Below are 13,480 nucleotides of genomic sequence, written 5' to 3'. Positions count from 1 at the left end.
ACTCAAAACTCTTCACTGTCCAGTACCTGGTTCTCCTTTGCTGAGGAGCCCCAGTTGCTATTGGTGGGCAATGGGCAGGGCTGCCTTTCTGTCTGCCTGCAGTGGTCTCAGTGGCAGTTTGCCTCAGCTGATGCTTTGTGATCAGAGCAGTGACTTGTGCTGAGATTGTTGTGGGCAGAGCAACCCTCTGCCCTACAACAAGGGCAGGGATGCCCTGAGGGCAAGGCAGTTGCAGGGCTTAGCAAGTTGCCAGGTGGCAGGGCATGTTGCAGCAATGAGCCATGCCCCCTGGCAGTGGCAAGGCATGCAGCACTGGGCTTGACCAACCACATGGAGAAAGAAGCTCTCACAGTCGGCTCCTGCAGGTGCCTCCTGTTGGGCTGAGATGGAGCTAAGAAAGCTGCAAGAGCCTCTCTCTGCCTGCCAGGTGGCATAGTCTGATGCTGCTGGGTCAAGTGGGCTGGTATACTGTTGGTGCCCAATGAAACACCTCAGGGCTGAGCCATCAGGGAGGAATGGAATATCTGGCACTCCCAAGAGTACCTGATCTGTTGGGTGGAAGGAGAGCTGGGGAGGTGTGTCCACCTGTTCTTTCTCCTGCAGAGAGAACTCCATCCAACCCTCACCCCTCTGGCACTCCTCCCACTGCTGGCAAGTCTTTCAAACTGCTGCCTCGGCTTTGGGTCTTAGAAAGACCAATGGAGCATGCCTGTCCTCCACAAGGGTCAGGAGTCTCAGCCTCTGAGAGTGTTCCAACTGTTCCTGGTGTCCAGCCCCACTAAACACCAGAACCCAATGCAACATGGACTTGTGTAGCAGTCCTCTAGGGCCCAGTGTGCAGAGTTCCTGGGTGCCCATTTTCTCCCCAAAATGTTCCTCTTCTTCCCACTTGTGGGTTGGGATGGGGAAGGGCTAGGGTCCCACTTGATTGTAGCTCTGCCACTTTACCTCTTCTGTGTGGTCTAGTCTTCTTCCCCAAGTGTAGGCGGTCTGTTCTGCAGTCTTCAGGTCATTTTCAAGTTTAGCTGTATTTGCTGCACTTGACTCCTTGGTTGTTTGTGGGAGGAGGTCTCTGCCTTGCCTTCCTACTCCACCATCGTTTTTCTGTCTCTCCCCGTCCCTTTCTTTCTACCATCTTCCATGTGGCCTCTGCAGTGGGCTGCACACAATATAACCTGGGTCCCCAAGAGTAAGGAAGAACACTGCCCAGTATTAGGAGGTTGTTTTACAGTAGACAATGGAAGAAGCATAAATTATGCAGAGCACTTGGTTGAAATTTTTTCATGGTAATTTGGGAGTTTAACTTAGTATTTCAACAATTAGCATTCCTAACCACTGCATCAGCCTGAGTTGACCCCCACATAGATGGAAATCATAAGATGCATTTTTATTGACCAAATTTCTTCTTAATTACTGAGATTTTAAGGCACAATTCATACTTACATTCAAAGTGGGCTTTGATACATAACTTCGTTCCACATGTCTTACTTCCTGTAATATAAAGATGTTAGAAATATTAATCTACATCATTTTTTACTTCTCAGTGATAAGGATATGGAGATTTATTTCTGCTTCTTTATACTTATTTTCCAAATTTTCCAGCTACCATATTATCTGTATTGTAATCAGAAAAAATTACTACTTTGTAATATACTCTTCTAACTGTTCACTGAAATTTTTTTAACTTGTGATGAATTTATCATCTTAAAATTTCTAAGCCCTTTTTAAGTGTAAGCTTTATAAAATATAGCTTTAAGTCAGATCTAAGTTCTAAATTGAGTAGAGTAACATGCAAAAAAATTCTCATAGCTTAAAGAAGTTTTTTAATTTAAGTAAAACTTGGTATTTCTCTCCATCCACTTCTAACAAATGCCTCTGATTTATTTAAGGCAAAAGCACCTCATATGAATGTGATCTACATTACAAAATAACTCATTTTTTAAGAAATAAGAGTAAATATCTTTCATCTACATCTCGGTGCTTTGTACACTGATCTTAGGAACAAATGCCAACAAGAATAAATTCTGAAAATGCAGGTCACAGTTCAGAGACTTTAGTGACCCAAAATTGGACAATTTATAAAGAATAAAAATTTTTAGCCTCTGGAGTCAGAACACATAATAAATATTTTTGTAAATGACATCCTATATTTAGAACTTTATCTTCGTTGATAGTTGTAATGGCCAATGAAACATCACAGAATAATAAACAAGCCTACAAATATCTAAAAACTTGAAGCTGACCTAAAAATGCTGCTTTTCACAAATTAAAGCTCTGCCCCAACTCAGATAGCCAACTAACACTTGCAATTCATAATACAGTACAGACAAAATGAAAGTGGATTTGGCAAATAATGGTTATAAGCAGAGATAAACCACAATAAACACAAGGTATTTCCCCAAAATTGATTTTTATAAAATGTGGATGAGATTGATATATGCAAATAGCAGCTTAAAGACAGAATGTTTTCCTAGGCAGTAGGAGCACAGTTTAAGGTCATCTTTTGTCCATGGTTAGTATGACAGAATAAGTCACTTTTATGCAAAAAGTTCATATAAATAATTTTGTCATAAGAAATGATGTAACTTAATCCTGATTTGATTCAAAAATGTCATAACAATACTCAATGCAGCCCTTATTCTGATGCAATGCCTGCATGGTCTTTCTAAGGGAGAGATGGCTAACAGGCACAAGACTCTCTGATCCTTCACTTATTCAATAAACATGATGAAGGCATCACACAAGGCATTATGGGGAACTTGAAATCTGTAAAATATGGCGCCTATACTCAAGCTGCATTATAATCTTATAAAGGAGACATGTTAAAGTTACACATCCCAAGACAGAATGTGTAAGGACTATAAAAGAGGCATAATAGCCAAGCCATCCCTAGGGTTCAGAGAAGGGTTACTTGGTGTTGTGCAATGGTCTTCAAATATGGGGTTCCACCAAAACGCTTCAGGCAGAAGTTCCACAAACATTTTGTTAAATTCATCTTTCAAATATATCAAATGTACACACACAGAGATCATTAGCTGCTTTCCCTTTATTTGTACTTCTGAAAGCTGTGTCCTTAGATTAGCAAGGTTTGTGCATTTACTCTCCAGAGCTTCACATGTCCACCCCAGGGATGATGCCTGGCCCAGGCCAGCACACATGCCTGTGCTTAGTAAGCAAGGCCCAAATGCATCTGCTTAGAGGATACTCCTCGGTTATCACCTCTGCAAAACAACTACACCCTTAACATATCATATTATTTCACCTGCTGCTTGCATAACCCACTTATCATGCAGGATTTTAGAATACTATCTGTGATCCAACTCTGAATTAAAATTTCTACTTGTAGTAAACATGCCAGTCATTGCCTAACTACAGGGTTCAAAAGGGCCCAGAAGGAATTAGCCCTAAGTACCTACAGGGTGATTCTGACCCTCCTCCCTCTGCTTGAGCTCAGGGGACCAAGAAGCAAATGGGATTCCAAGCTGGCACCCTGAGAGACTGGGTCAACAGGCTGGTGACAGGCACTTGGACTGACAGGTCACAGGGGCTGGAGCTAGCACCACGGCCAGCCAATGCCTTGTAACAGCTGAGGTTACAGCAAAGAGAAAAGCCAGGAGTAAGCACAGAAGCAAAGGAATGGAACATATATACTCAGAGAAAATGAGAGAAAAGACCATGGCACACTGCAAGGGACAAAAGAAGACTCCTTGGTTATTCATTTTTTCTTAGGGTCCCAGCATGGCCATCTGCACTTTATTTCCTCCCCTGAGATGTCCAAGAGCTTGCCTATTGCATATCTTTAAAAATGCCGCTTTCCACTTAGCTAGGTTGGAGTGGGATGCTGTTCCCTGCAATCAAAGCGCCCTTACTAGGCCACTTCTACTCTTCTTTAAAGTTTCTGGTTCTGTTTAACTGAAGGTTCTCTGGTTTCTCTACTCTGCCCTGGATCCCATCTTCAGCTGCCTTTTCAAAGCTGCCAGGCCTTCAGCTATTTCTTCCACCTCCCCTACATCATTCATCCCCTTTACTCCTGGATCTCTCCATAAGCATGCAATAAGGCTTTGGTTCCTCCCACTTAAAAAACAATTAACTTCCATTATGGGGGAAGGGATTAAAGATGGTGGAGTGAGAGGTGAGACAGAGGATTCCACCTAAAACCACATATAATATGAAAATATAATTAATACAACTAATCCTGAAAGAGCAACAGGAAAGAGGGCTGTGTCAAACTACATATACCTGGAGAAAAGAATAAACCACATGGAACAGGTTAACATACCAAAGCTGCAGTCTGGCGGGTCCCAAGCCCTTCCCCCATGTCAGCTCACCGGTGGGAGGAAGAAAAATGGAGCAGGGATGGACTGGAGGCCTGGGACCGCTGAACAACTACCTCTGGAGATCTGCTCTGGGAGCACAAACCTACATTTCATGGTGCTTTCATGGTGCTCTCGTGATTAGAGGGGTTGGAAAGCTAAGAGAGGCAGAATACCTGGAGAGACTGAGATTCCAGCCACTTCTGGAAAGCAGGGATCCATATCTGGCTGCTCTGGGACAAAAGAAGGCGGGCAGTCTGACAGACTTCCTAACAGTGAGAGGGCTGCTAAAGGGGCAAGGATTGCACAGAGCTTACTGCTCAGGAGAAAGGACAGGTAGACAAAATTGTCTGGGTGCACTCTGCCCAGCAGGTTGGGAGCTTTCACGATCTTCAGGTGCTCAATCTCTGTGGCAGGCTACACAGCTCCAAGGCCCCCCTCCATGATATGCAGCCTTCTGGGCCTTCTCCCGGTCAGACCCACCTGGCTCGCAAACTGGCAAACACTGCTCTGGAGTCAGGCCAGCTAGAGGGAAGGCCTACCTACAGCAGCTACAAACTCAAAGCATAGAGGAGCATTCCTGTGTGCTTGGCCCACTAGTTCTGGCAGTGGAGACAGGCATAGTAGCCAGGAAGCAGGAAACAGCTCTTTCCTCCCCCCAGGCACCAACACTGCTCCTCTGTGACCCCCGACATTGCACCAGGGCTGAGAAGCTCCAGAGAGTAGAGCTTCTGGGCACTAGAGGATGCCACATACAAATGTGAAATGTCAAAGGAACCTGATTCAAAGCAAAATTATAAATACACCTAAGAAAGATTCAAATGACATTGACCTCATGAATCATCCTGAAAGAGATTTCAAAATAAAAATCATTAACATGCTCATAGAGGTACAGAAAAATATTCAAGAACTCAGGAATGAATTACGGTCGGAGATCCAATCATTATGGAACACAGTATCAGAAATTAAACATACAATGGAAGGTTTTAAAAGCAGATTAGATACAGTGGAGGAGACGATAAATGAAACAGAAATTAGAGAAGAGGAATACAAAGAAGCTGAGGCACACAGAGAAAAAAGGATCTCTAAGAACGAAAGAATATTGAGAGAATTGTGTGAATCCAAATGGAACAATATTTGCATTATAGGGGTACCAGAAGAAGAAGAGAGAGAAAAAGGGATAAAGAGTGTCTTTGAGAAGGTAATTGCTGAAAACTTCCCCAATCTGGGGAAGGAGATAATCTCTCAGGCCATGGAGGTGCACAGATAACCCAATACAAGGGACCCAAGGAATACAACACCAAGACATACAGTAATTAAAATGGCAAAGATTAAGGATAAGGACAGACTTCTAAAAGCACCTAGAGAGAGAAAAAAGACCACATACAAAGGAAAGCCTATCAGGCTATCATCAGACTTTTCAGCAGAAAACTTACAGGCCAGAAGGGAGTGGCATGATGTACGTAAGGCAATGAAGCAGAAGGGCCCCAAACCAAGATTACTTCATCCAGCAAGTTTATCATTTAAATTTGAAAGAGGGATGAAACAATTTCTAGATAAGCAAAAGCTGGAAGGACTGCTATAGATGGAAGTGTTCCTAAGGTTTAATAGCTGTCACCAGAGGTAGTAAAACCACAGTAAAGAAAGTAGAACAGTTAATTACTAAACAAATGCAAAATTAAATCAACTACCCCCAAAGTCAATCAAGGGATAGACAAAGAGTACAGAGTATGATAACTAATATACAAAGAATGGAGGAAGAAGAAAAAGGAGGGAAAAAAAAGAACCTTTTAGCTTGTGTTTGTAATAGCATATTAAGCGCATTAAGTTAGACTCTTAGATAGTAAGGAAGTTAACCTTGAACCTTTGGTAACCACAGATCTAAAGCTTGCAATGGCAAGAAGTATGTACCTATCGCTAATCACCCTAAATGTACATGGACTGAATGCACCAATCAAAAGACACAGAGTCACTGAATGGATAAAAAATCAAGACCCATCTATATGCTACCTAAGGAGACACACTTTAAACCCAAAGACATACACAAAGACTAAAAGTGAAGGGATGGAAAAAGATATTTCATGCAACTAATAGGGAGAAAAAAGCAGGAGTTGCAGGACTTGTATCAGACAAAATACACTTCATAGCAAAGAAAGTAACAACAGACAAAGAAAGACATATAATGATAAAGGGGTCAGTCCAACAAGAAGATATAACCAATATAAACATCTATACACCCAACACAAGAGGACCTACTACATATGTGAAACAAATACAGAATTAAAAGGGGAAATAGAATGCAATGCATTCATTCTAGGAGACTTCAACAGTCCACTCACTCCAAAGGACAGATAAACCAGACAGAAAATAACTACCTAAGGACACAGAGGGACTGAACAACACACTAAAACAGATGGCCCGAACAGACATCTATAGAACTCTACACCCAAAACTAGCAGAATACACATTCTTCTTTAGGGCATGTGAAACATTTTCAAGAATAGATCATATACTAGGCCACAAAAAGAGCCTCAGTAAATTCAAAAAGATTGAAATTGTACCAATCACATTCTCAGACCACAAAGCTATGACACTAGAAATAAATTCCGCAAATAAAATGAAAAATCCCACAACACATGGAGGCTTAACAACATGCTCCTAAGTAACCAATGGATCAATCACCAACTAAAAACAAAGATCAAGTAATATATGGAGACAAATGACAACAATAATTCAACAGTGCAGTATCTGTGGGACTCAGCGAAGGCCCAGCTAAGAGGGAAGTATATTGCAATACAGGCCTACCTCACAAAAGAACAATTACCATATGAACAGCCTAAACTCACAAACAAAACTAGGAAAAGAAGAACAAATGAGGCCCAAAGTCAGGAGAAGGAGGGACTTAATAAAAATAAGAGGAGAAATAAATAAAACCAAAAAGAATAAAACAATAGAAAGAATCAATGAAAGCAGGAGCTGGTTCTTCAAGAAAATAAACAAAATAGATAACCCACTAACCAGACTTATCAAGAAAAAAATAGAGTCTACACACATAAACAGAATCAGAAATGAGAAAGGAAAATCACTACGGACACCTCAGAAATACAAAGAATTATTAGAGAACACTATCAAAAATTATATGCTAACAAACTGGATAACCTAGAAGAAATAGACAACTTTCTAGAAAAATACAACCTTCCAAGGCTGACCCAGAAAGAAACAGAAAATCTGAACAGATCAATTACCAACAACAAAATTGAATTGGTAATCAAAAAACTACCTAAGAACAAAACCACTGGATCAGAAGGCTTCACTGCTGAATTTTATCAAACATTTAGTGACTACCTAATACTCATACACCTTAAAGTTTTCTAAAAAGTAGAAGAGGGAATACTCCCAAACTCATTCTATGAAGCCAGCATCACTCTAATACCAAAACCACGCAAGGATTCCACAAAAAAGGAAAATTACAGACCAATATCCCTGATGAACATAGATGCAAAAATACTCAACAAAATATTAGCAAACTGAATTCAAAAATACATCAAATATATCATCCATCATGATCAAGTAGGATTTATTCCAGGGATGCATGGATGGTACAACATTTGAAAATCCATCAACATCAACCACCACATCAACTAAAAGGACAAAACACACATGATCATCTCCATAGATGCTGAAAAAGCATTTGACAAAATTCAACACCCATTTATGATAAAAACTCTCAACAAAATGGGTATAGAGGGCAAGTACCTCAACATAATAAAGGCCATATATGACAAACCCACAGCTAACATCATTCTCAACAGCGAGGAGCTGAAAGCCTTTCCTCTAAGATCGGGAACAAGACAAGGATGCCCACTCTCCCCACTTTTATTCAACATAGTTCTGGAGGTCCTAGCCACGGCAATCAGACAACACAAAGAAATAAAAGGCATCCAGATGGGCAAGGAAGAAGTTAAACTGTCCCTGTTTGCAGATGACACGATATTGTACAGAAAAAACCCTAGAGAATCCACTCTAAAACTACTAGATCTAATAAGTGAATTCAGTAAAGTTGCAGGATACAAAATTAATACACAGAAATCTGTTGCATTCCTATACACTAATGATGAACTAGCAGAGAGAGAAATCAGGAAAACAATTCCATTCACAGTAGCATCAACAATAAAAAAATACCTAGGAATAAACCTAACCAAGGAAGTGAAAGACTTACACCCTGAAAACTACAAGACACTCGTGAGAGAAACTAAGAAGATATCAATAAATTGAAATACATCCAGTGCTCATGGATAGGAAGAATTAATATTGTCAAAATGGCCATATTGCCTAAAGCAGTCTACAGATTCAATGCAATTCCTATCAAAATACCTACAGCATTCTTCAGTGAACTAGAGCAAATCATTCTAAAATTCATATGGAACCACAAAAGACCCCAAATAGCCAAAGCAATCCTGAGAAGGAAGAATAAAGCACAGGGGATTACACCCCAACTTCAAGCTCTACTACAAAGCCACAGTAATCAAGACAATTTGCTACTGGCACAAGAACAGAACCATAGACCCATGGAACAGACTAGACAGCCCTGAAATAAACCCAAGTATATATGGTCAATTAGTGTACAATAAGGCAGTCATGGATATACAATAGGGAAATGACAGTCTCTTCAACAACTGGTGTTGGCAAAACTGGACAGCTACATGCAACTGGATTATTGTCTAACCCCATACACAAAAGTAAACTCGAAATGGATCAAAGACCTGAATGTAAGTCATGAAACCATAAAACTCTCAGAAGAAAACATAGGCAAAAATCTCCTGAATATAAACATGAGCAACTTCTTCCTGAACGCATCTCCCTGGGCAAGGGAAACAAAAAATGAACACATGGGACTACATCAAACTAAAAAGCTACTGTACAGCAAAGGACACCATCAACAGGAAAAAACGGCATCCTACAGTATGAGAAAATATATTTGCAAACAACATATTCCAAAAGAGGTTAACATCCAAAATAGATAAAGAACTCACACACTTCAACACCCAAAAAGAAATAACCTGATCCAAAAATGGGTGGAGGATATGAACAGACAATTCTCCAAAGAAGAAATTCAGATGGCCAACAGGCACATGGAAAGATGCTCCACATCACTAACCATCAGGGAAATGCAAATTAAAACCACAATGAGATATTACCTCACACCAGTAAGGATGGCCAGCATCGAAAAGACTAAGAACAACAAATGCTGGCGGGATGCAGAGAAAGGGGCACCCTCCTACACTGCTGGTGGGAATGTAAGCTTGTTCAACCATTTTGGAAAGCAGTATGGAGGTTCCTCAAAAAACTAAAAATAGAAATACCATTTGACCTGGGAATCCCACTCCTTGGAATTTACCCAAAGAATACAAGTTCTCAGATTTTAAAGGACATATGCACCCATATGTTTATCTCAGCACTATTTACAATAGCCAAGATATGGAGGCAACCTAAGTGTCCATGAGTAGATGAATGGATAAAGAAGATGTGGTACATATACACAATGGAATACTATTCAGCCATAAGAAAGAAACAAATCTTACCATTTGCAACAACATGGATGGAGCTGGAGGATATTATGCTCAGTGAAATAAGCCAGGCAGAGATAGACAAGGGCCAAATGATTTCCATCATTTGTGGAATATAACAATGAAGCAAAACTGAAGGAACAAAACAGCAGCAGACTCACAGACTCCAAGAAGGGACTAGTGGTTACCAAAGGGGAGGGGTGTGGGAGGGCAGTCAGGAGGGAGAAGGAGATTGAGGGGTATTATGTTTAGTACACATGGTGTGGGGGTCACAGGGAAAACAGTGTAGCACAGAGAAGGCAAAGAGTGACTGTGGCATCTTACTACACTGATGGACAGTGACTGCATTGGGGTATGCGTGGGGACTTGATAATAAGGGTAAATGTAGTAACTACATTGTTTTTCATGTGAAACCTTCATAAGAGTATATATCAATCATACCTTAAAAAGAAAAAAGTAAAAGTCATGGTGGAAAAGTTCCTTCTCAGAAAAAATAAAAAAGAACAAATTAAAACAAACAAATTTCCCTTGACCCACATTCTAAGCTGTCACCTCATTTCTTAGGTCCTCTACTCAGAAGCTCTCCTATGAGTCACCAGCAATTTCTGTTTCCTCATCCTCACCTCCTGCTCACCGCTCAACTTGGTCTAATGTGGCTTTTACCTAAATTATTGTTGGCTGTGAGCAAGTTCAACAATTTCTGCGCACCAGCGTCCAATAAACACGTCACTGTGACCACCTCAGCCTCTCGGCAACACCGGAGCTGCTTTTTTCTTCTTTGGGAACGGCAGTTAAGAACCAGGGCTGACTAGCTGAGTGCCTGCGAGTTGATCATTTAAGCTCGCTTTGCCTTGGTTTTCTCGAATCCTGCCCCTGGGTGGCTGTGAGAAGGAAATGCGGAGTATGTGTAATCCTCTTCGCAGACCCTCCCTTTTCTTAGCTCCCATTTAACGCGATCTTGTGGTTTCCATCCTACCTCACTGGTTATTTTTCTCAGTCGGTTTGCTATCTCATCCTCCTGTTCCCAGCCTCTTTATGCTGGAATGGCTCAGGCTTTGTTCCAGGTCCCATTTAGCTTTCCAACTTCACTGTCTCCTTAGTCAGATCTAGTTCCATGGCTTTAAGTGGCATTTATGTCCTGACGTTTCTCAAACCTCTGACTCCAGCCTTTGCCTCTCACTGACCTCTAAACTCATTTATCCAAGTGCCAACTTGACAGCTTCAGTTTAATATCCAAATCATGGCTCTCCATTTCCACCCCTGGGAAGCTAGTGTCTTCCCAGGATTCCCCCCTCAGGACACTGCATCACAACATGCCCAGGTGGTCACTGCTACGAAGTCCATACTAGACCTGATTTCTTCCATTTCGTGTCACCTCCACTACTGCCACTTAGTCCCAGCCACCATCTCTTGCTACTATAGCAGCCTTCTACCTTGCTTCCTGCTTCCCGACTTCCCTTTCACAGTCCATCCAGTTTTAAAAACAAACCACATCACATCACTCCCTGATTACAGCCACTATCGCTGTGAACCAGCCACACAAGCCTGCTCTGTTCTGAACCCATCCCCACCTTTGATCTCTGCAGTGAGCCTCTGTCAGGAAGGGTCTTTTCTCAGCTCTCCTGAGCTGGTTTGTTTTTATTCTTCAGGTCCCAATTCAAATGACACATCCCCAGAGTGGTTCTCCCTAACTACTTTAAAGTTGGCCTCTCTTTTATTTCAACTTTTTTATTTCCTTCAGACCTGCACACCTCTCACACTGTGCAGACATGGGGTTCGCCTCTTTATGATCTCTCTCTCAACATAATGCCAGCTTCCTGAGAGCAGGGCTCTCTTTCACTGCTCCATCCCCGTCACCTGGCACAGTGCCTAGTGCTCATAATCCTCTCAGTAAGTGATAAAATCACAGTAGTCAGGACACTGAACACAGGGCATAATAAACATGTGCTGAATGAACACAACCAGGTAAGTCTGAGCTGCCTATCACAACCCCCTTTACAGGATGGCTCAGCTGCACCACGAGCTCTGCAGCCCTCAGCTGACCAAGCCAGGCAGAGGGGGGCACACCCGCCTCAGCTTGCACAGCACCCTGTGCAGTCTGATTTTCCCAGAATACACAATTTTGTAAACCTCAGTGACCTGTCTCCCCTCTAGACTGAATTCCAAGAACAGATTGATTCTATCAGCTTTCTACCCTAATGATGGCAGGAGATGCTAAATAAACATTTGAACAAAGTCTGATGCTAGCAAGCAACTCTGAAAAACATTTCAGGTAGGTTAAACACATTATGAAGCCAGCAAAATGGATAATGAGCTAGAGAGTTAAGGCCTATTTTACATGGGATGGTCAAGAAGGACTCCCTGGGTCCCTGTAGCCTAGGAATGAATATGATGAGTCGCCCTTGGGAAGATCCACGGAAAGAGCATTTGAGGTAACGGGGAGCCAAGGCCTGGAATCAGGAACGAGCTCAGCACGTGCTAAGTGCAGACAGAAGAGCAGACGAGCAGACTGCGGGGCTGGAATAGAAAAAAGGAAGACCAGGCAAGAACTCAGGTGGCTGGTGCAGGGGAGGTGACAGAGGGGCAGGTACAGATGGGCCTGGAGTGTGGGGTAGAGGTGGAACCAGCCAGCAGGTATTAGCGTTCGTATTTTACAGCTCAGACAACTAAAGCAAGCAGCCCAGAACCACATAGCCAGTCAGGGGCAGAGCTGGGGCTTCAAATCCAAGCAGTCTGACTCTATCGCATACATATGTATGTTTTTTACATACTGTACATACGTACATATGACAGTGTATTTTGGTGTGGAGGGTTCAGCAGTCAGTTCTCAAAACACCCTGTGTTTATGCATATTATTGTCTGTATAAAGAAAGCAAAATTCCCTTACTTAAATGGTGATCCCAAATATGCATTTCTTCAGGCCTTTATAAAGCTCTCCAAGTATTAAATAATTAGGCAAACTTCAGTCAACACTTTCCATTTTATGTATATATTCATTTTATGTAGTTCATTTATATAATTCCTTTGTTAAAATCTTCCATAACCACTGTCACATTAAATTTTTATGTTGTTCATGCTCCCTCTGCATTGGGTTGAATTGTGTCCCCCAAAAAGAAAGTCCTAACCCCCTGTACCTGAGCATGTAACTTTATTTGCAAATGCTGTCTTTACAGAAGTAGTCAAGTTAAAATGAGGTAATTAGGGTCCAACGTGAATGCTGTCCTTATAAAAAGGGAAACCGTGAACACAGAGACAGACATGCACACAGGAAAGGTGAAGTGAAGACAGGGAGACTGCAGCACGCAGACAGAGGACAGGACTGGAATAATTTATTTACAAGCCGAACAGCTGCCGGCTGCCGGCAAACCACCAATAGTGAGGAACGGGCAAGGCAGGACTCCCCTACCGGCAAGGGGCACAGGGTCCTGCTGACACCAGGATTTCAGATTTCCTAGCCTTCAGAACCGTGACCATGTCTGTTGTCTTAAGCTGCCCAAGCCATGGTATTTTGTCCCAGCAGCCCAAGGGAGCCATTACACCCCCTCCCTGAGAATGCCACCACCCTCGGTCTCCAGGTGACACCACTCTCCCTTCTCTTCC

The 13,480-nt window shown here is 42.1% G+C and overlaps 1 protein-coding gene across 2 annotated transcripts in view; it reads right to left on the bottom strand.

Annotated features, from left to right (window-relative positions):
* Nucleotides 1–13,480, bottom strand: part of ACAT1 (acetyl-CoA acetyltransferase 1) — a 37,969-nt gene that overhangs the window by 21,009 nt on the left and 3,480 nt on the right. The window contains exon 2 of one of the 2 annotated variants that reach the window (XM_036902665.2): nucleotides 1,444–1,491. The exons of the other annotated variant lie outside the window; for it this stretch is intronic. Within the exon in view, the coding sequence (XP_036758560.1) occupies nucleotides 1,444–1,491 (48 nt within the window). The remainder of the gene's footprint in view (nucleotides 1–1,443; nucleotides 1,492–13,480) is intronic. 2 annotated transcript variants of the gene reach the window in all.

This window comes from Manis pentadactyla, chromosome 13 (genome assembly GCF_030020395.1).
Source record: "Manis pentadactyla isolate mManPen7 chromosome 13, mManPen7.hap1, whole genome shotgun sequence".
Taxonomy (NCBI): Eukaryota; Metazoa; Chordata; class Mammalia; order Pholidota; family Manidae; genus Manis; species Manis pentadactyla.
This window is presented reverse-complemented; position numbering and strand designations above follow the sequence as displayed.